General features: G+C 40.0%; 3 protein-coding genes across 3 annotated transcripts; 1 reads left to right on the top strand and 2 right to left on the bottom strand.

The window, feature by feature from the left end:
• Nucleotides 1-372: 372 nt before the first annotated feature.
• LOC114516504 (zinc metalloproteinase nas-14-like) lies at nucleotides 373-9,983 on the bottom strand. The gene is made up of 14 exons (XM_028536006.1): nucleotides 9,930-9,983; nucleotides 9,248-9,354; nucleotides 8,625-8,813; nucleotides 8,331-8,454; nucleotides 8,029-8,207; nucleotides 7,411-7,629; nucleotides 3,710-3,775; nucleotides 2,836-3,063; nucleotides 2,042-2,185; nucleotides 1,804-1,947; nucleotides 1,443-1,526; nucleotides 1,191-1,355; nucleotides 699-796; nucleotides 373-545 (listed from the first exon to the last, which is right to left on the bottom strand). The coding sequence occupies exons 2-14, from the start codon at nucleotides 9,333-9,335 to the stop codon at nucleotides 402-404; spliced, it is 1,872 nt and encodes a 623-aa protein (XP_028391807.1). The 5' UTR covers nucleotides 9,336-9,354; nucleotides 9,930-9,983; the 3' UTR covers nucleotides 373-401.
• Nucleotides 9,984-10,623: 640 nt separating this feature from the next.
• Nucleotides 10,624-13,653, bottom strand: LOC114516736. Its single transcript, XM_028536290.1, has 2 exons — nucleotides 12,771-13,653; nucleotides 10,624-11,078 (listed from the first exon to the last, which is right to left on the bottom strand). Exons 1-2 carry the CDS (start codon nucleotides 13,371-13,373, stop codon nucleotides 10,836-10,838), a joined length of 846 nt encoding a protein of 281 aa, XP_028392091.1. The 5' UTR covers nucleotides 13,374-13,653; the 3' UTR covers nucleotides 10,624-10,835.
• A 5,202-nt stretch (nucleotides 13,654-18,855) lies between these two features.
• On the top strand, nucleotides 18,856-22,662 carry LOC114516726. The gene has a single exon (XM_028536278.1). The coding sequence runs from the start codon at nucleotides 19,043-19,045 to the stop codon at nucleotides 22,433-22,435; it is 3,393 nt and encodes a 1,130-aa protein (XP_028392079.1). The 5' UTR covers nucleotides 18,856-19,042; the 3' UTR covers nucleotides 22,436-22,662.
• Nucleotides 22,663-23,426: the final 764 nt, after the last annotated feature.

The following is a 23,426-nucleotide window of genomic DNA, read 5'->3' as shown; positions in this document are numbered from 1 at the left end:
CGTCAAATGCTTGTCCTATGTAAAGTTTCCAGCATGTTTCGTGCTCATATACAAACATTAAACAATATAACCGTGCTTTGGTTATGATGTCAAATATTTTGATATGGATAACCACGCTGTTTTAATGGTCAAAATGCTTGTCCTATGTAAAGTTTCAAGCATGTTACGTGCTCATATACAAACATTCACCTTCAGTCAACCCTGCAGTGCGCGCCTCAAGGTGGAAAGACTGGATTATCATCATCAGCCAATCCAATATCGCGCAAAAATCGACAAGACAAGAATTTCAATATTCATGAGGCTGATAAATATTGTCGTAATAGCATTCATGATAGCACAGCTCATCAAGAGACAAGATGCATTTCACACCAATTTGAAACAATTTTTATTCAATGAATCTCCTAGGCATTACAGCCAAAAATCTCAGCTCTGATGCACAACCCTGCGTAAAACTTCCTTGGGTGAAACTTGACAAACCGGGCGAGAACCGGTTCTGCCAACTTGTTGATCACCGGTGTCACGTGATCACAATTGCCAGTGAACAACTATTGGAAGAAAAGCAAATAGTTAAACTTTATATAGTTTAACTCAATCAAGTTTTTTGTCCCATGGTCCTAGACTGAGTAAGGATTTTCTTGATAAATCTGGGTAATCCCCTTAAACCAGCCTGGTAAATCAAGGTTTGGTTAAATCCTAACCTTCACTGATCCATTTTCTCGATACTTTTGGAAACTCGAACCATCTTCGCTGAAGGATAACTCGTATGTCTCAACGTGTTCAAAATATCGATCTCGTCCTTAAAATATTTGAAAGCAGGATCATTTTTAACAACGTAAACAAAAGTTCCGGCTGATTTCAGTTTGACTTGATAAGGTTTACGTTTTCTGACTTTTCTCCTGTAGAAACCCTGGATGATAGTTTCTTTTTGTGATTTTAAGAATGATATCTAAAGGAAATATCCTGACAGATAAAGTTGAACTTAGAAATGAAAAGCCTGGTTCACACGAGTTAAATAAGCACAAGCAGAAATACAAAATAAACCTTTTCCTCTACGCCTAAGGGTCAAAGACAAAGGAATTTTCTATTCAAATGTCTTCTGTTTCAACTTCGCTAATACTTCGAGTCTTGTGCTTGTCTCAAATGTGTGAACCAGGCTATAGAGCTATCCAGTTGACTTATCCAGTCAGTACCTTGTGTAGCAACAGCAGATACGTATCTTAATTCACCAAGATCAATTTGCAGCCATTGGTTACGGGTTTGACCGTAGGCAGCACACCACGCACCAATCCGTTTTTTATCGTGATCATCTCTCATGTAGAGTCTGGCGTTGTTAGCAGTCGCTCCCCAAGGACCACCTGTATATAGAGCGTAAGACTTCAGAAGAAATGTTATGGTTTGCTCAACCAGAGAGTTCAGTATACGCGCGCGATAGAACAGTTTACCTGGATAGAACGACGAGGAAGCTCGGAATGCGCCGTCCGGAATTGTCCTGTCCCAACCGAGACCGAATGGCTGGGAACACGAGCCTATCACAAACGAATAGGAGACGGTTACGCGATGAAACGATTTGTGTATTGATAGTAATAATTATTCAACCGTTGGTTAGCTTCATCCTGGGTTAAGCAAGGCTACAATTGAATCTCTTGATTCTCTTCAACAGTTTTTCAAGCTAAATAGGTTCCTGCAGAGATCTTTTATTGTCTGACAGGGTCTCTGATGATGCTATGGTGAAATCTACCCAATCAAGGAAGATGAGGGCAGAGATATACTCCTAGGTAAAGACAAGGGCACTATTATGCCTACCCGAGGGTCGTGGTTGCTCTGCGTCACAGAGATCGGTTCTTTTACAACTGAGCAGGCAGTTTTTGTGTACCCAAGCATCCGTTTTGCATCGTCCATTCGCAGCCCAGCCAGGGCATCTTGTATCCTTGTCTGTACATCTGATACCTAAGCACAGAAAAGAATAACTGAGTCATCATTTCTTGGCAAATTCTTTTGAACAACCTTCCGCGAGATTACGATCTTATTAGGAAATACTTACCTCTGTATTTGGGTCTGACCGGGGGGTTAACCGTGGATGTTGGCCTGGTGATGGGATCTGTGGGGTTCGTTGGCTCTGTTGGTCTTGTCGTCTTCCCGGGGGTGGGACGCGGGGGTCGGGTTGGTGGGGATGGCGTTGAAGGATCTGGAAAAAAATAGCGAAGACATTTTCAAGGATTGTTCTTGCTAGACACCAATAAAGATTAGAGAGTTTCAGTTTGAAGTTAGTTTGGGTATACTGGATGACATTTACTGGTTCTCTCGGTGGAACAGTTCAGAACTGAAAAAACTATCCAGTATGAATAAAGTTAGTTTAGTTTAGGTTTCCTTCTGTAGTAACACTGGATCAATAAGAGATGAGCCTTACTGGACCTCTAGGAAGAACAGTTTAGAACTGATAGAGCTATCCAGTATGAATAAAGTTAGTTTAGTTTAGGTTTCCTTCTGTAGTAACACTGGATCAATAAGAGATGATTCTTACTGGACCTCTAGGAAGAACAGTTTAGAACTGATAGAGCTATCCAGTATGAATAAAGTTAGTTTAGTTTAGGTTTCCTTCTGTAGTAACACTGGATCAATAAGAGATGATTCTTACTGGACCTCTAGGAAGAACAGTTTAGAACTGATAGAGCTATCCAGTATGAATAAAGTTAGTTTAATTTAGGTTTCCTTCTGTAGTAACACTGGATCAATAAGAAATTATTCTTACTGGACCTCTAGGAAGAACAGTTTAGAACTGATAGAGCGCTAGCTATCCAGTATAAATAAAGTTAGTAATAACCCCATTACGCGTACCTGGTGTACATATATGACAGCTAACTTTGCAGTTTGACCACATATATGACGGATTTTTATCGCAATGACCGTCATCTGCCCAAAGTTTGCAAGTTGGATGCTGATCAACACAAGGTCCACAGTTGCCACAACTCTTCCTGCATACCAAAAGCAGAGGATTGGCTGCCTCCACACAACCGCCGTCTTTTGCCCACAAAGGACAATAAATTTCGTCGTCCTCACAAGAGTCTGGAAAGGTGCATGAACCAAAGATGGCGAAATATATAAAATGAAATCAAGTTTGGTGTGTAATATTGAATAATAAATAAATCGCACGCATTTTAAAGTGAATATTATGGCGAATTGGCAACATATCGATCTAAAAAAAGCATGCATCTATTGAGGACAATTTCCTTTTTAAAATCGTTCTATTTTTATTAAAATCGGTCAAGTATTCATACAGAAATCGCAAGTTAAAATCAGCTAACCATGAGATGCCATCTGACCCGACAACAATGAGATATAGAACGAAACAAAATACGAATAACATCTTCCTGCAAACTGAAGATTTAAGCTATTAAACACACAAGACGGTAGCTAGCTCTAATCTTAAGTTTGCAGTAATGATTAATGCTATTTCGAGTTTTATAGCTCAAATTGGCGTGAGTTTGCCAGACAACAGTGCATGTGTTCGAGTTTGCTTCGTTCTATATTTCATCAAATTGCCTGTTGGTAAAGGATTTTAACTTGGGTTAAGAGTGAAGGAATGTCCCTTTTTATCTCTTTTTGTTTTCTAAGACTGAACAATTTCCTTTGATGTATCAAAGAGATAAACGTGCTCCATGCATATCAAGATTGTAAAATAGAATGCAGGCTTATGCTTTCGACTTCTTACCCTCGTTATTCATGCTTGGAATGACTGCAGATCTTCGTAAATCTTCGCTTCTCTTTTTCAAAACCGCTATAAAATAAAACCGCTCGATTCATAGTTAAGCAGGAAACGTCATTTTTCTATAGATTCGCGACCATGTTCGATTACGCCGCTTTCCGGCGGACTCCATCATGGTCGAATTCACCATTTTCCGGCGAAGTCGTATTTGCCATTTTCCGGCGAGTTCGACCATGGTCGAGTCCGCCGGAAAATGCAAAATACGACTATGGTCGAGTTCGCCAGAAAATGGCAAATACGACCACAGTCGAGTTCGTCGGAAAATAACAAATACGACCATGGTCGAAATCTTCGGAAAATGGCAAATACGACCATGGTCGAGTTCGCCGGAAAATGGCGAATATGACCATGGTCGTATATTTGCCATTTTCCGGCGCATATGACCATGGTCGTATTTTTCATTTTTCGACGAATATGACCATGGTCGTATTTGCCATTTTCCGGCGAATATGACCATGGTCGTATTTGCTATTTTCCGGCGAATATGACCGTGGTCGCGTATTTGCCAATTTCCGGCGAATATGACCATGGTCGTATTTGCCATTTTCCGGCGAATATGACCATGGTCGTATTTGCCATTTTCCGGCGAATATGACCATGGTCGTATTTGCCATTTTCCGGCGAATATGACCATGGTCGTATTTGCCATTTTCCGGCTAATATGACCATGGTCGTATTTGCCATTTTCCGGCGAATATGACCATGGTCGTATTTGCCATTTTCCGGCGAATATGACCATGGTCGTATGTGCCATTTTCCGGCTAATATGGCCATCGTCGTATTTTTCATTTTTCGACGAATATGACCATGGTCGTATTTGCCATTTTCCGGCGAATATGACCATGGTCGTATTTGCCATTTTTCGACGAATATGACCATGGTCGTATTTGCCATTTTCCGGCGAATATGACCATGGTCGTATTTGCCATTTTCCGGCGAATATGACCATGGTCGTATTTGCCATTTTCCGGCGAATATGACCATGGTCGTATGTGCCATTTTCCGGCTAATATGGCCATCGTCGTATTTTTCATTTTTCGACGAATATGACCATGGTCGTATTTGCCATTTTTCGACGAATATGACCATGGTCGTATTTGCCATTTTCCGGCGAATATGACCGTGGTCGCGTATTTGCCAATTTCCGGCGAATATGACCATGGTCGTATTTGCCATTTTCCGGCGAATATGACCATGGTCGTATTTGCCATTTTCCGGCGAATATGACCATGGTCGTATTTGCCATTTTCCGGCGAATATGACCATGGTCGTATTTGCCATTTTCCGGCGAATATGACCATGGTCGTATTTGCCATTTTCCGGCGAATATGACCATGGTCGTATTTGCCATTTTCCGGCGAATATGACCATGGTCGTATGTGCCATTTTCCGGCTAATATGGCCATCGTCGTATTTTTCATTTTTCGACGAATAAGACCATGGTCGTATTTGCCATTTTCCGGCGAATATGACCATGGTCGTATTTGCCATTTTTCGACGAATATGACCATGGTCGTATTTGCCATTTTCCGGCGAATATGACCATGGTCGTATTTGCCATTTTCCGGCGAATATGACCATGGTCGTATTTGCCATTTTCCGGCGAATATGACCATGGTCGTATGTGCCATTTTCCGGCTAATATGGCCATCGTCGTATTTTTCATTTTTCGACGAATATGACCATGGTCGTATTTGCCATTTTTCGACGAATATGACCATGGTCGTATTTGCCATTTTCCGGCGAATATGACCGTGGTCGCGTATTTGCCAATTTCCGGCGAATATGACCATGGTCGTATTTGCCATTTTCCGGCGAATATGACCATGGTCGTATTTGCCATTTTCCGGCGAATATGACCATGGTCGTATTTGCCATTTTCCGGCGAATATGACCATGGTCGTATTTGCCATTTTCCGGCTAATATGACCATGGTCGTATTTGCCATTTTCCGGCGAGTATGACCATGGTCGTATTTGCCATTTTCCGGCGAATATGACCATGGTCGTATGTGCCATTTTCCGGCTAATATGGCCATCGTCGTATTTTTCATTTTTCGACGAATATGACCATGGTCGTATTTGCCATTTTTCGACGAATATGACCATGGTCGTATTTGCCATTTTCCGGCGAATATGACCATGGTCGTATTTGCCATTTTCCGGCGAATATGACCGTGGTCGCGTATTTGCCAATTTCCGGCGAATATGACCATGGTCGTATTTGACATTTTCCGGCGAATATGACCATGGTCGTATTTGCCATTTTCCGGCGAATATGACCATGGTCGTATTTGCCATTTTCCGGCTAATATGACCATGGTCGTATTTGCCATTTTCCGGCGAATATGACCATGGTCGTATTTGCCATTTTCCGGCGAATATGACCATGGTCGTATTTGCCATTTTCCGGCGAATATGACCATGGTCGTATGTGCCATTTTCCGGCTAATATGGCCATCGTCGTATTTTTCATTTTTCGACGAATATGACCATGGTCGTATTTTTCATTTTTCGACGAATATGACCATGGTCGTATTTGCCATTTTTCGACGAATATGACCATGGTCGTATTTGCCATTTTCCGGCGAATATGACCATGGTCGTATTTGCTATTTTCCGGCGAATATGACCGTGGTCGCGTATTTGCCAATTTCCGGCGAATATGACCATGGTCGTATTTGCCATTTTCCGGCGAATATGACCATGGTCGTATTTGCCATTTTCCGGCGAATATGACCATGGTCGTATTTGCCATTTTCCGGCTAATATGACCATGGTCGTATTTGCCATTTTCCGGCGAATATGACCATGGTCGTATTTGCCATTTTCCGGCGAATATGACCATGGTCGTATTTGCCATTTTCCGGCGAATATGACCATGGTCGTATGTGCCATTTTCCGGCTAATATGGCCATCGTCGTATTTTTCATTTTTCGACGAATATGACCATGGTCGTATTTGCCATTTTCCGGCGAATATGACCATGGTCGTATTTGCCATTTTCCGGCGAATATGACCATGGTCGTATTTGCCATTTTCCGGCGAATATGACCATGGTCGTATTTGCCATTTTCCGGCGAATATGACCATGGTCGTATGTGCCATTTTCCGGGTAATATGACCATGGTCGTATTTTTCATTTTTCGACGAATATGACCATGGTCGTATTTGCCATTTTCCGGCGAATATGACCATGGTCGTATGTGCCATTTTCCGGGTAATATGACCATGGTCGTATTTTTCATTTTTCGACGAATATGACCATGGTCGTATTTGCCATTTTTCGACGAATATGACCATGGTCGTATTTGCCATTTTCTGGCGAATATGACCATGGTCGTATTTGCCAATTTCCGGCGAATATGACCGTGGTCGCGTATTTGCCAATTTCCGGCGAATATGACCATGGTCGTATTTGCCATTTTCCGGCGAATATGACCATTGTCACCGGAATTCGCCGGAAAATGGCGTATTCGAATTTTTCGAATACGCTACGCGTCTGTTGTCCGTCTTTATACTGAAGACGAATAACCAGTCAAGAAATATTGAAGATGCATCATACGTGCAGTCTGCAGACATATTATTCGTCTCTAGTGTGAAATAGTGGAAACGGTGAATTGGTCTGAAAGGCTGCAAAATACTGACCTGAGCATTTATACATAATATTCGCCTGTCTTGCATCAGATTTTGTCAATTCAATGTAAGGTTCCTTTCCGTTTAACGGTCTCAAGGGAATGATGGTGTCTTTGTTCCAATCTTTAGAGAAGGCATTAAAGGGATAGTGCATTATACTGGCGTAATCATACGGTTCCCCGACGCTGTCGACAGCTCCGTCAACCACTTTATCAAAGTTGTATTTCATCGCTATCAAGCGCAAATGAAAAGAAATATAACATTAGCGTCGAAACGATTTTCCTTTAAGGCCCGTTTACACTTTAATGATTCGATTTCATGTGCGATTTTCTTCTTTTGATAGATGTGAACGAGTGAATTAGTTAGGGATGCTTAACTAGAAGCTCGTACACATTTGAGCACTCCTAACTAATTACTCGTTCACATCTATCAAAAGAAGAAAATATCGCAGCGAAAATCGCAAGTGTATAGTGTAGTGTAAACAGATCTTATAATATAACCCTAAGATACCATTTAACAGACACATGCCAAGAAATGCATGCCTGAAGTCTTTAATGCTGTTTCAAGCTGCATTATCTTTCATTATCTGCAAACATATCTTGTAACAACAAGAACAGACGATGAACTTACAGTCGATGACGTTCTCCCAGACGATGCGAATGTAGTCGTCTCTGTCGGGGCGGCTTTGCTCGTGCCAGAACCCGATCACGTGACCAAGTTCGTGCACCATCACGTGTTCATAATCACAACCTTCGCCAATTGAGATCTGCGTCTTTCTGTTTTGATAGCCAATGAAGCTTGCCCAACACCTATTGGGGGGAGGGGTGGGGGGAAAGATAGGTGGTATCAGTCGTAATCTTCTCCTGGGTCTAACTTCCTATGAATACCTTCTTTCAATTGATTTCTTAATGTAATATAATGTATTTCATTACCCCGCAGATCTGAAAAATTCCAGGTAATTTTTCTCATTCGTCCTTTCAACAAAACGAATACAAGTATTTTTCTCCCAAATAGCCATTGCTTTCTTTGTTGATTCAATAGCGTTTGGTTGGTTGGCTAAAACAAGTCAAACGAACAATCAGGAATCAAATAGATTATACTCATTCATTTAAAGTTGCATGTTGTCCTATACAATTTGAGTTGACAACCAATATGGAGTTACCTGAACCCCCCCCCCTTATAATCACCAACCTAACTACTCCCTCCCCTACCCTATAATTACCCACCTACACTGCAATCAAAGACGTAAGGAATAATCGCACCAGGCCACCGTTCGCTTTCTCGTCCGGATGCCGACCGCGATTGGGGACCATAAACGTTTCTGTACATCTTCAAATTCACCTCCTGCTGTGACGTCAGCTTGAAATCACCTTCGACTAAACCAGGTTCGACAGGAGCAGGACTGTATCTTGGGTCTGAAAATAAAAGTTACTCGGCTACAATCGTTTATTCAAATGCCCTGAATATTTAGAAACCTTTTAAGTCGCGATTTTCGTCGTCGTATTTAGCAAATAGCACTGTGTACATAATTCCCTCAATAACATAGGCTAGAAAGAGAATCTCGCCAACAAAAATTGGTTGTGTAGCCGTGGCTTTAGGTTAAATATTTTTTGTTAAGATTTTAAAGTGTTGCTTAATCAAGAAATTTTTTTTCACATAGTCATGTATGAAAATGGTCCAGAAGTTATAACATAAACATTTCTTCTACAGACTACCTTGAAAAGACAAGCGATTTTTTTTAGAAATAACCCAAGAATTCAAGGTTCAGCTGCTTACGATACAAGAGTGGGGGTACCTTTCCCTGCTTCCCCACCTAATTGATAAAGGTTTGATATTGGTTAAGGCTTACCTTGGCGACGGTCAAATGGTCCCACTCCTCCAACTCTGAGGAACGTCACGGCCAACACGGCACAGAGAAGTTTCGCAGTTGTCCACATGATTGACGAAAACAGAATCCTTTATAAAGCGAAATATCACGGGGGTTAAGATCTGGCAAAGGTGATTTTATCAAAATGAAAAAGTCTTACAGCACGCAGTGCCACGCACAAATCTTCCTATTGGAATCGGTGTACTAAAAATTATCTCAAATTGTTTATCAAAGAGGGTAACATAGATTAGCTTTATTCTGATTGTCCTAGACGTTTTGGAAAGAATCATACAATGTTTTTACAGGAAGAAGCCTAAACTAACTTTATTTCATTTGCCATTTGGGATAACTCTATCAGTTCTAAACTGTTCTTTCTAGAGGTCCAGTAAGGATCATTTCTTATTGATCCAGTTAACCTACAGGAAACCTTTACTGCACTAACTTTATTATTTATACTGGATAGCTCTTTCAGTTCTAAACTGTTCTTCCTCGAGGTCCATTGAAGATCATCTCTTATTGATGCAGCAATACTCTTAAGCCTTCAGTCTTAGCTGAAGATTCTTATCATATATCTAGAGTATAGCACCTACCTTCCTTAGTTCCTATCGAGTTATCAGTTTCACATAACTTTCACAAGTTAACTATAATAACTTATTATACCTACCTTGTTCAAAACTTCAGAACCGTTTACAGCAGGAAAACGAATTCCAAAAGTGGATGCGTCAGAGAAACTTTGATATTTTATGCTTTCAGCGCACAAATGTTAACATTCAGCGTTTATACATCTGCACAAATTTTGTTTCTTAGACAAATGCAATTCGAAATGCTTTTATCTCACAAAGCAAATATTCATTCAGAATGCCGGCATCCTCGGGACGTCAGGCATATGTTATGCTTTAATTTTACCAGCATGGGGAACGTCACGAAATATAGAAATCAAAAGAGAAGTTCAGTCTAACTTCTTTCTGCAGAAGCCTTGAGTTTCCATTCGTTTTTCGCTACGTACAGAGCAAATTCGTATGGAAGACAGTCATTAATAGAGTTTGAAAACAATCATAGCTGTGTAAATATATCTCAGGACAAAACTAAATGAGTAAATAAAATTAATTAATAAAAAAATCGAAATTAATTGGAAAAAAATTCAGGTGAAAATTTTCGGTGGAATTAATAACCTTTTAATCGACGTTAAGCCTTAAGGTAAAGTTAATTTTGTTTTCGAGTTTTTGGTTCTGCATGTCTAAAAACACGAAAGGTTTTGACAGTCGTGTTCACGCCGGTATTGAGGGCAAAATATGATCCAGATTTCATATTAGGTAACCTATTTTGATCTCATGGACAGAAATAGCAAGGGACATTGGTAGACCGTGACGCCATAATCAGAAAATATTAATTTAACAAAAAAAATTCAATACCAACAAGTTAAATTACTTAAAATACAAATTGTTACATCTTGCATTTTATTTTAATTAAAACCATTTCCTGGCTCGTGACTCGGGACACTTTGACTGTGACCAAACAGTGATTTGTGTCTTCAGCGTCCTAACCATTGAAAGTTAATCGTTGATTTCATTCATCGTACCATATCATCGGGTTCGACTTGATTTATTGTTTCAGGTTTGACCCACATTCCGTCTTTACAAACGTAGATAGGCTTGTTTAAATGATCTTCTCCATAATATCTTGTCAGATATTTTGTCGCATTATTTGGGCACTTGGTCTTAATGCCCATGTATTCACAAGGCTTAAAAGGTAATATTACATCTCTTTTATGAGTGACTCTCTTGTATTCGTCGAACAGCTCCTCGTTCTTATCCTGCACAATGCGAGAAATTAGAATACGACATTAATGTGGGAAAAGATAGCAAATACACATTTTAGATTAATTTTTTTAGAAATGGCCAAAATATTTTAGCCAAACGGTGGGAGATTAACAGAATGGTCGTATTAAGGTAATGTTTCACGAAATACCAACTTTGCAATGTTTCGCATAACATTACCTTTAAACACTGATTCTCATATATCGTAAATTATCGGCGATAGTTGTGTGGCTGGACAGAGATGCATAAATTGCTTTGCCTATGGGAAGGAATGATCTGCCTGACGGAAAAGGGATCATAGAGCGACGCTAATGACGCCACTGTAGTGACAAAATGGGTGACGCAAGTGTGCTAATTAGCATATCATGCATAATGTTTAAAGTTTTACTATAGAATACATTGAAAGCAATATGAAACTTATGCCTGGTTTCCATTAATTCGCTATAAGTGTCGTGAACATGTCAGGTTGGCTGATGTGATTGAGGATATTTCTATTTGAGCATATGCAGTCAACAATGACCGATATGAAACCTGACATCCGTACTATTTCTCATCTGTGAAAATGACTTGTTACGAGAATTCATAAATGAAACCAGGCTTTAGAATCGTCGCAACCGTCGACACAACCCTTGCAACCTTGGATTCTGTTTTCCCGACCTCTGGATCAATAGAGCAACCATTCTGAAATGTTCTTAAGGATTTAGGCGTGACCTGTGATTCATCCCAATATTTCGATTCGGATAGTTGAAAATGTGTGTAAAATACGAGGAAATGTCATTCAAGATCTTGCCTTCTGTGATGTAGATTTGTTCTGTTGTTCCAGAGTTCCTCGTCAGTCAGACGTCAAAGACGATTATAATGTCATCAGGCAGTTTACCCAACCATACGAAGCTAAATCTATATTCACTGAGTTTGGACACAATCCATTTGGCAGAATGTAAAAATAACCCAAACAACGTAATTAATTATGCTAAGACGTTTCCAAACGCTCGCTGACGATCTGACATCTGCATTGTTGAGATAAGCAAACAACGACTTTCAGTTTAATACTTAAGCAAAGACTTCAAGACTCCATATGATATGCAAATTAATTATACACGCGATATTCATCTTGCATTGACTTTCATTCTCGCCTATTTCCTGATGAACAAAGCTCTCAGGTTTTTTAATACTTTTTCTCGTCATTCATCGTAAAGTCCGTTTTATGCTTCGATTTTTAGAACGCGAATTTCTTCTTTTGGTGGACGCGAATGAGCGAATAAGTTATGATTTGTCAAATGAGCAGAGGTCACTTGTAGCTACATCAGGGGCCGGTTGTATGAAAGCCGGATAGCGCTTTTCTCAATCGCTTTAAAATCGCCCGTTGTTTGGTATAACTTTGATTAAATCTTAGTATTCCTAAATCGAGTATTCTCTTTAATAATTGTTGGTTCCAAAAATGAAATTTTATCGCTTTTCGAGCATTTTTAGAGCGCTTGAAAAATCACTATCCGGTGGATAGCGCTATCCGGCTTTCATACAACCGGCCCCAGAGCATTCATAACTAATCGTTCGTTTAATCTCTCAAAAGAAAGAAATCGCACTGAAAATCGATCGCAGCAAAAATTGCAGGCGGTGAATGTAAAACGAGAGAGACTAAATATACAATTTTATTCGGTTTGGTAATAAATACCGAATTCAGTACGTACCTTTATTGCAAAAACGTCGAGGAACGGGGGGCTACCCAGTAAGATTCGTGCGCACGGGTCCACAATGGCACATTTGTCAGTATAACTTGTCACAACCTTTCCATTACAATCCTGTCGCGGCGTGTCCCCCGGCGGATGATGGCAATGCCGCTGTATTATCATATGAGGCGTCCCATCATCGTATTTGAAAGGTCGTTTCTCCTCCTCCGGATCGAGTTTGTATAAATCTCTTCTGAACATACACACGTCAATGTCGTGGTCGTAAGGCACGCAATCGCCATTTCGCGTCTGGCCAAGCAAGCTTCCAAAACATATAAAATAATCCGTGATGTTCTGACGGGCGGCGATTCCCTCCCAAGCGGATAGCAGAGTTTTAAAACGACTCCTGTATGGATTCTCGGGACAGCCTTTTCCATAACTTGTGTAATTTTTTTTCTTGGGAGATTTAACGACAAGCCTTGAGTTACGGTTTAATACAATTTGAGCTGGTTGTACATATTTTTTCCTCGTGAACACATACATGAGAACTATTGTGCTTGTAGCCGCTAGAAGTAAACCAACGCGTGAATATAAACTGCTAGGGATTTTTCCCCTGATTTGCATCGCTGCGTTTGTTACCGAGTTATTTTAAAACTCCAGAAGGAACTGCTGGAATTTTGCGGATTCACAACAACACGATATGCCAGCCGTGTTGCCAGTTTGAAACCTGACACTTCGCTGCAATTTCGTGATGTCAGTCGACAAAATTAATCATTTCTCGACTATTTCTAAAACCTCAAAATCAGAAAACCATTTTCGGTAGTCACTACGGTTCAGGCTGTATAAGATTCTGTTATTTGCTCGATAAACAAAATTTTCACTTACTTCTGGAGTATATCAGTTTACATTCATTGAAGTTGAAAGACGTGACACTCACTTCACTTGAGAGCATGACGACCTTACATATTTACATTCAGTTATGACTTATGTAAATTCAAAACACAAAGTTCGTTATTGGTTAGATGAATATTATTGCATGGCAAATTAAACGATGTAATTATCTATGGCAATGGCTATCCATGCAACTATTGTTCGCAGTGTCTTGTTCTTTATCAGTTACTGAATTTTCTATCAGGTTTGCTTGTTATGTTCTCGTTATCTATCCACATGCCTCCTTTCAGACAATAGTAACATGCGAGCAAACGACAGGGTAAATTATCATTTCTTTTCATTAAAAGGAGTAGTAGGTCTTTTACCTTTGGCAGAAAAAATGTAGCCTATTTCTGATACTGAAAGTTATTTATGAATCTATGGCCTCTTGCTCGTCTTTTGTTATAAAATGGGCGTAAAAAAAACAGGCCAACTGAGACAATGATTTTAAATTTTTAATTACGAGATCTTGGCGTGGATGCTTGAAAGCTTGTATTTGTCTCTGAATTCGAAACATATTTAAGGCGTTATTTAAGGCATAATGGTTGGCAAATGAACAAAAAGGCCGATATTATGAAAATTCAATATCATACAGGTAGACAATGATTGGAGACATGTCAATTTTTTTTGACAGAAATTCAAGTGACGATTGACGAAGCATCAAAGACGGCGGGCAAAATTTTTAAGGTTTTAACAGCCGTGTTAAATTTTAAACTTTATTTAAAAAATGAATAAAAGTAGAGGATTAGAACTTTTCGAGTGAAACTGGCGCATATAGAAGTGGAAATATCTGGTTAAACATAGTCCTTCTTTTTATCGTTCATATACATTTTATACCCTGCCTCTCGTCAAATTTCTGAACAAAAGAGCAAATAAACGCTCATTTACCATTATGAGTTACCATTTCGCAACGAACTGAGAAACAGCAAAGTTTAATTGCCAACTAGGTGAAAAATCTTTCCTTCTGTGAAAGGAAACATATCAAGGCTGTCATGACAATCGCCACCTGTTTGTGTCAAGATGTGTCAATGCAAGTTGTTACTGGAATAAGAGAGACATTTCAAACAATTAATGGCAATGATATGCCTGGACGAGAAAGCGACCTGGTTTTTTTCATCTGGGGTAAACAGGTAGTCACACAAGAAAAGACATGCAGTGTTTGTCTGCAGAAGTGTTTTGGCTACCGAACTTTCAAAGTGGAACTCCAATATAATTTAAACGAATCGGTATTAAATTTTTTCTCTGAACACGCATTCTGCTATCTTTTGACAACTTATCATGCACATCTGACAGTTGATGATGTTTGTGATGAGTCTATTCGTGTTTAGTGAATTATGCAGCAATTGGACTTATTGGAGAACGAAGGAACTGAAACATACTATTTAAGTCCAAATTGGGAACATTGGGAAAATACAGATCAACGAGGGCCAAGCAAGGATAATGTAGGTATAGGAGTGGATTAAGTCACTATCAGCTAGATTCGGGGCGGCAAGATTAATCTAGGTTCACGTTAGATCAAATCGAAATGAGCCGGTTTGAAGGATCAAATCTGGTTCAGGATCAATTGAGAATTAAGCCATGGAGGAAGCCATGATGATATAGGATCTAATTAGGATAAAATGGGATTAGGGCAGGTTGATTAGGGATCTCGTGATCATAACTTTTGTTTCGATCTATCCAAATTTAATGGGCTTAAACCCAGCATCATTTTATCATAACTACACAACAATTGTATTTTATAATATTTTAAGTTAAGATAACTCGACAAACTTTCGAAACTGACTGTATAACATTTCCAAAATTTTCAAAGCTACTGAAGAATTATTAGATAAGGGAACATTCAATGTTTTAGCAATAAATAATGAATTCAATTTAACAAAATTTACGTTATTTTTATAACAAACTGTGTTCCTCAGCTGAATGTCGTAAGTTCCCAGCGCAGATCACCAGTCCACGGAGCGCGAGTTAATGTAGTAAAACTTTATGTAAAATCTGATTTGGGTAATGTGATCTAACTAGTAATTGTAATATGATATAGGGATATACCAAATAATGACCCATTGTATATATAGCAAAATGAAATGTAATCTATCAATAATAAATCAGAATCAGTGTGACCAGATTTGGTAAATTAATTTACTTTTGGTAAAATTTGGCATTTTTTGGGAAAGTTTTGGTAAAATAAAATTTTGGTAAAATTTTTGGTAAAATTTGGAAAAAATCAAGTAATTTGGTAATTTTTTTGGTAAAAACAAAAAACATTGAATAAAAGATGTTGTACTTTATTATCTTGGCGAATTTGGTGACTGCCACTGAATGACAAATGACATTGGCTGGGACGTAATAATCTGTCTACATGAAGTATTTAACGGTTTGCTGTGTCCGGTACCGGGCAACCGGATTGAGGGCCTGACTCGCTCGTCTCGCTGTCGACGCTGTGTTTTTTTAAATATGCTTTGAGTTTGAGTTTTGACTCAACACTTTTTAAATCAAGTTTGTTTAAGTTTAAAATGGCTCATTCTGCTGGCAACAACACGATAAAGAAAAAAAGAACAGAAGGACCAAAGTATACACAAAAATATCGCTCTGAGTGGGAATTGAAACCAGAATTTTCGAAGTGGCTAAGTGGTAAGCAATTCATCGCAAAATTTTGCTTTTTGCAAAATATGTCGTTGTGAACTGCAAGCTCGTTTGGTAACTATTCGTTTGCATGGAAAGAGTGCCAAACATACTTCCTTAATGAGTAGTATGTCAGGAAGCTCTCAGGTATGTAATGTACAGCATGTGAATACTACTAAAAAAGTATTGGCAATGTCAGAATTTTCATGTTTTAGAGTATCACTAAAGCTGCAGTTACATGTTTTTGTTTTATTTACATGTAAATAGTTATCCAAATTCTTCGTATCGGATAGCAAACTGACCATAGAAACTAAGAAGGCCGAGTTAAAATTCTGTGCTTTTATGGCGGAGCACAACATTCCATTTCGTGCAATGGATCATCTTTCGAAACTGATCTCGGGAACTTTCTACGACTCTGCAATCGCCAAAGGATTCTCGTGCAAACGAACAAAAGCAGCCGCATTGACGTATATGTTCTGGCGAAGTCATTTAAGACTGAGCTGCGAGAGCAAATCAAGGCAACCGGGGAATTTGGTAGAAAGTTTGTCTCCCTGATTATTGACGAATCGACTGATAAGGGAACAACAAAGTGTATGTCAATTGTCGTAAAATTCTTTAGCGAGAAGCTACTGAGGGTAGATACTAGATTACTGAATTTAGTACGTGTTGACGGTGAAAAAGCTGAGGAACTTTTTGACACAATGGAGAAGGACCTACAAAAACATGATATTGAGGTCAAGGATCTCGTTGGATTTGCTGCTGACACAACAAATGTCATTTTTGGCAGCAATAACAGCATTGTTTCTCGTATCATGGCAGCCAATCCTCATTGCCTGGCGATTAAATGTGCTTGCCATTCTGTTGCTCTTGCTGTCAGCCACGCATGTTCTCTGTTGCCCCGACACTTAGAGCAAGTCGTCAAGGAATGCTACAACTACTTTGCTTATTCAAGTAAGCGATCTCTAGAGTTTAAAGAATTTCAAGATTTCACGGACTCAAGCCCACACCGAATGCTTAGATTCTACGATGTCAGATGGCTATCACTGGGCAGCTGTGTAGAAAGAATTTTCAGTCAATGGCAGGCCCTAAAGCTGTTTTTTGAAAGCCAGTATCTTGTTGATCGCCTACAAGCGTCTCATTTCCTCTACGAACAACTGTCGAATCCTTACACAAAATTGTATTTCGCATTTCTAACTTACGTTATTCCGCTAGTTAACAAACTAAACGTTATTTCCAGGCAAAGTCGCCATCAGTCCATAACTTTCATGCGCATTGTGTTTCAGCCTACAAGGCTTTATTAAGCTGCTTTGTAAAGCCTACCATTGTCCGAAGCCAAGCCACTGTGGCCGATCCTGCTGATCCGGCTAACCATGTACCTTTGACGGAGCTGTATCTTGGAGTTGAAGTTGCAAAGATGTTGGCGAATAACGAATACAAGACACTGGATAAAGAAGCTTTAAAGGAATATTTTAGGAGGTGCAAGTGTTTTTACACAGAGCTTTGTTGCCAATTGAAGAACCGATTGCCATTGAATAACGTAGTTGTGAAACAACTGGCATTCCTGGATCCCCAGGTTGCAACGTCAAGTTCCATTCAAAGTATTGTCGGCATTGCTTCCAGATTTCCCAATGTTGTTCGTCAAGAGAATCTGCAAAGTCTCGACCAAGAGTGGAGGGAATTTATGTACGACGAGGAAATCTCAACCTTGGCCGATCGTTGCTCTGCGCTACCGACGGAAGAATTCTGGGAAAAGTTCCAACCGACAAGTACCCGAATTTAGCAGCATTCGCAAAGGCTATGTTAACTATACCAGTTAGCAATGCAGACTGTGAACGTACCTTTTCCCAGGTTAACCTAATCAAAACTAAGCAACGAAATAGATTCTCAACGGAAGGTGTTGCTTCAATTCTTTTTGTCAAAGACGGCGTAAAGAACGTTGCTGAATCGTGTACTACTTTTCAACCATCTGACGAAATGCTGGCATTATTTAATGAGGACATTTACCACAACGTTAGAGCTGTGTATGGAGGTCAAGAAGAGACTGAAGAAGAGTCGGCGAACGCAGCAGACGCTGGCGAGGACGATTTGGAAACAATTGACGCTATGGAGATTGAATTAATGGATTCAAATGAATGAAATGATTTGAATTGAATTGAATGATATATTAGCCATAAATAGCCTAACACGTATCATTGTGACATATCACAATAATCACATGGAAACAGCGTTTTAGTTTGACAGTTTTTATATTCCTTTTAATATAAATCTTGTTTGAAATTGCTTGTTTGTATACTTGTTTATAGTAAGGCAATAAAGAGTACTTATAGGAAAAGTGTCTGAACTTATGTGTTATACACTGTCGCCATGAAAATCAATTAAGGCAAAAAAAGAGTGTAGCGGGGGACGACATTGTTATGGCAATGTATGTACGCAGAAATTAAAAAAGCGGAATTTGCCGTATTTGGTAAAAAAAAATCCGATTTGGTAAAATTTCAGCACCGTTTTTGGTAATAACCGCTGACAAAACCTGGTCACACTGATCAGAATATACAGTCCCTTCGAGTGTGAACGTTTGATGAACCAGAAAGGCAGAATAAACGAAAGATTCTGCAACACAGTGGTTCTTCGAACCGGATTGTATGCTGGATAGTTAAAGCGGATTGTGGAAACGTTAGTTAGACTCGCACGGCAGTCGCCGCACAAAAGAAAATTGTCACAAAGGTCAGACGACCTAGATCGAACACATGGATGACCTAGCTAAGAAAAGACGCGTACGAGGTGGGCAAAGGTCGTCTACGAAGAAGCTTGTGGCAAAGATAGTCGAAGCGATCGCTAAGTTAAGCGATGAGAGTCCAGAGAAAGACGTCGTGTGGCTGAAGCAGAGTCAAAGCTCCTTGAAGGAAAAGGTCAAAATTTTAAGAGAACTTGACACGAAAATCATCGATGCCCTGAGCGAGTCGAAAGAAGAAGCGGCGGATGAATTGATGGCAAAGGAGATAGAAGAAGCAGACGAAGTAATCGCAGAACTTGAACGCCTTTTACTTGAAATGGACAACGCGTTCGGTAAATTAGAATTGACAACGACAAAAACCGTGGCGATCAATGACAATGAGATTCTGAACGAAAGCCAAACATCGGTTGAAAGCACGGGCAAAATCATAAGAGCAAAGTTACCAAAGTTACGGTTGAAAAACTTTGGGGGGAAAATTTGCGAATGGCCAGAGTTCTGGGACAGTTTTTCGAGTTCGATCGATAACAATGATCAATTGTCGGACGTAGACAAATTTGCATATCTACGCGGATACCTTGAAGGGCCGGCAAAATCGACCATCGCTGGTCTGTCATTAACAGCAAGGAATTATCAGTGCGCGGTGGATCTGCTTAAGAAACGATTCGAGAAAAGAAGTGCAATTCAACGCACACATATAAATGACCTTATTCAACTGCCTGCGGTTTTTAGAGAAAGGGACACTCAAAGGCTGCGGAAGTTATATGACAGCTGCGAAGCGCACAACCGCGCGTTGAAATCCTTAGGCGTGGGAGAAGAATCGTATTCCACTATTGTTGTACCGGCCATATTGGAGAAGATGCCTGAACAATTTCGGCTTATGATCACCCGAGGAACTGATTTCATTGAGTGGACGATGCAAGAAATGTTGGATGCGTTTGAGAAGGAGTTAGAACTGCGAGAGGCGCACGAAGCGGTGGCGACTAAAACGGAACGGGAGTATGAAAGAAATCAAAGCAGGAAACCAACTGGGGGTCTAGATAACTCGACAGCGGCGGCGTTGCTGGCTGGTCAAGAGAAAAAGAGTTGTGCATTCTGTTTAAAGAACCACGCGCACGAGGAATGTGATGGAGTCAAGGATCCAAAAACACGTAAGACCCTAGCTTTAAAGTATGGTAGATGTTTTCAATGTTTAATTAAGGGCCATAGAGCCAGTAATTGTAGTTCGAAAATTAAGTGTCGAAAATGCGACCGAATGCATCATGTCGCCCTATGTGATGCGTCTCCAAAAGACGAAGAGACCTGTAAGAATGAAGAAATCCCATCAACTAAGGTTAACAATAATGTAGCTAGCCCATGTAATAACTTGCTTGCCGGGACAGGTGGTCTGGTTGCCTTGCAAACTGCGCGCGGGGTATTAAGGGGTGAGAGGGTGGCTAAGGTCCGGGTACTCTTTGATGGGGGAAGTCATCGCTCTTTCGTTACATCGCATGCAGCGAGTCTTGTTAATCCACGGGGTTTAAGAAGGGAATTTCTAGGCATTAATACGTTCGGTCAAAAGTGCACGAAGGCTGAACAAAGGGAAGTGGTCGAGCTTAAACTTCAGCCTGTTAATGGGGATAAGATTATCTCAATAGAAGCATATGTGGTACCAGAAATTTGCACTGTGCAGAATAGTCACGTAGAATTAGCTAGAAAGAATTATTCGCATCTAGAGGGGGTATGGTTCTCAGATGTGGTGAATTTTCAGGAAGAATTAGAGGTAGACGTTTTGATAGGGGCAGACTATCTTTGGAATTTCCAAACAGGTGAGACAAAGAAAGGTAAGACAGGGGAGCCCGTAGCTATACAAACTGAGTTGGGATGGGTGTTGTCAGGACCTCTTAAGGGAAGAGAGATAGAAGGTGCTGGAGTGACTCAGGTGAACTTTGTGGGGCAGACAACGAAATGGGACAGAGATAGCTTAGAAAGTAATGTGGAAAAACTTTGGAGTTTTGAAGGATTGGGTATAATTGAAGAGGACACAGTTCATGAAACATTTCTTGATGGAATATCATTCACAGGTAATCGATACTCAGTAAAACTGCCCTGGAAGGAGGAACATGACAATCTTCCAGACAATTACATGAATAGTCTTGCTAGAATGAAAAGCCAGTTGAAACGACTGGAAAAGGAGCCAGAATTGTTGAAAGAGTACGATCGGATAATAAGAGATCAGGCAGAGCAGGGAATCATAGAGCAGGTACCAAGTCTTGAGAAGGCAGGCAAAGTTCATTATCTACCTCACCAAGCAGTAATTCGCAAAGATGCAGTGACAACTAAGGTACGCATAGTATATGACGCGTCCTCGAAAGGAATAAAATCTAAAACATCGCTTAACGACTGTTTGCATGTTGGACCATCGCTCAATCCATTGCTTTACAGTATATTGTTACGTTTCAGAGAAAATAGAGTAGCATTAGTAGCAGACATCGAAAAGGCATTTTTACATGTAGAGGTAGACAAGGAAGACCGAGACTCTCTGAGGTTTTTATGCTGTTTGAGAAGATTTGCAGCTAGGAGAGGGGCACCCAGTCTTATAGTTTCCGATAACGCTAAAACGTTCAAGGCAGCAGAGAAAGCATTGAGGAAGATTTGTAATGAGCCGAAAGTCAAATCGGAATTAGGAGCCAAACGAATAACACGGAGATTCAACTTAGAGAGAGCACGTTGGTGGGGAGGCTTCTTTGAACGGATGGTGCGCAGTGTGAAAAGGTGTCTTAGAAAGGTGTTAGGGAATGCAAAGTTAAACCTTGATGAGCTGAGCACAGTGTTAGTTGAAGTTGAAGGCACATTGAATGCGAGACCACTAACAGAAGTATTTGAAGAGCTGGAAGGAGAAGTGTTAACTCCTTCACATTTGATATATGGTAGAGCAATACATTTAATTCCACAGAATGAGGTAGTCATAGGAGCGAGTAGCTGTGGGGAGAGATTTAAATATGTAACGTTAAAGTTGCAGCACTTTTGGAAAAGATGGAAGGGCGAATATTTAACGGGACTTAGAGAGTTTCACAAGTGCACAAACGGAGGAAAGTTAAGGAAGGTCCAGAAAGGAGATGTAGTGACGGTGTTCGGAGAAGGCGAGAAAAGATGTACCTGGAAGTTAGCAGTAGTAGAAGAGTTAATTGTAGGGAAGGATAAGGAAGTTAGAGGAGCAAAGGTTAGGCTTGCAGGTAAAGGAAAACCACGCTTCTTAAACAGACCAATTGAGAAGCTTTTCCCATTGGAAGTTCAATCTCGACCGGGTGGGGAAAGGGAGGAAAGGGATATCCCTACAGCTAAGCCAGAGGGAGACCAGCATGAACGAACAAGACGAGCGGCAGCCATAATTTCAAAAGCGAAAACAAAGGCGATGCTTGATTCATAGACGTGTATGAATCAAGGTGGGTGGGATGTCGTAAGTTCCCAGCGCAGATCACCAGTCCACGGAGCGCGAGTTAATATGTAGTAAAACTTTATGTAAAATATCTGATTTGGGTAATGTGATCTAACTAGTAATTGTAATATGATATAGGGATATACCAAATAATGACCCATTGTATATATAGCAAAATGAAATGTAATCTATCAATAATAAATCAGAATATACAGTCCCTTCGAGTGTGAACGTTTGATGAACCAGAAAGGCAGAATAAACGAAAGATTCTGCAACACTGAATCAATTTATATATAATGAAATCAGTACAAAATTTAACAAATTAATAAATTAGCCGAAAAACTTGTGAACGATGAATGCGCCTCTCTCCCATTTTGTCTCAAAAAGTTGATTTTAATAACGAACCTTTCACTACAGAACTGCACACGTATTTAAAGTGTAAGACTTTCGTTAAAAAATAGATACACCGTTGTTATAGACAGCAATATTTAACGTAACTATAACACTAAAAAGATGTTTTATCTCAGAAAACAATGCATCATTATTACGATTTTCAGAGTCAGAAAAGATGGTTGCCAAATGCATCATCGTCAAACGTGTCAAATATTTAAAAAAGCTTTTAATTTTCGTGCGCTGTTTGTTAGCGAATTGATTCGTTTATTAAATTAAACACGGTCAAGGACAACTGTATTAAATCGATGTTCGTGTATAAACTCGAGAATATAAACTAACAGAAATTTGAGATCTCATTGTTCGGTATGTCTGCATGAGGCTGTGTAACAAGATTTGCTTCAGAACGGAGTTGATAACCTGCATGGATAAAATCTTCAGTCGTCCCCAGTATGTAGGGTGAGCAATGTTTGTGCCGCGTCCATGGACCGGGGGTGACCGCTGTCATTGGTGGACGCAACCTCCATTGATTGTAGCAAACCGTCGCTGGCAAATGGTTGGAACTGAGTGGCCTGGGCAAGGCTGATCGCAT

This window comes from Dendronephthya gigantea, unplaced genomic scaffold (genome assembly GCF_004324835.1).
Source record: "Dendronephthya gigantea isolate DGI-Jeju-01 unplaced genomic scaffold, DenGig_1.0 000006F, whole genome shotgun sequence".
NCBI lineage: Eukaryota > Metazoa > Cnidaria > Anthozoa > Malacalcyonacea > Nephtheidae > Dendronephthya > Dendronephthya gigantea.
Note: the sequence above shows the minus strand (reverse complement) of the source record. Positions and strands in the feature narration are given on the sequence as shown.

Excerpts from the sequence above, each read along its gene's own strand:
- LOC114516504 (XM_028536006.1), bottom strand. The coding sequence starts at position 9,335 with ATGTGGACAACTGCGAAACTTCTCTGTGCCGTGTTGGCCGTGACGTTC. Across the intron at positions 1,527-1,803 it reads AGAGCAACCACGACCCTCGG|GCTCGTGTTCCCAGCCATTC; the intron begins GTAGGCATAATA and ends CGTTTGTGATAG. Across the intron at positions 797-1,190 it reads ATCTGCTGTTGCTACACAAG|GACGAGATCGATATTTTGAA; the intron begins GTACTGACTGGA and ends AAATATTTTAAG.
- LOC114516736 (XM_028536290.1), bottom strand. The coding sequence starts at position 13,373 with ATGCAAATCAGGGGAAAAATCCCTAGCAGTTTATATTCACGCGTTGGT. Across the intron at positions 11,079-12,770 it reads TCGACGTTTTTGCAATAAAG|GATAAGAACGAGGAGCTGTT; the intron begins GTACGTACTGAA and ends CGCATTGTGCAG.
- LOC114516726 (XM_028536278.1), top strand. The coding sequence starts at position 19,043 with ATGGATGACCTAGCTAAGAAAAGACGCGTACGAGGTGGGCAAAGGTCG.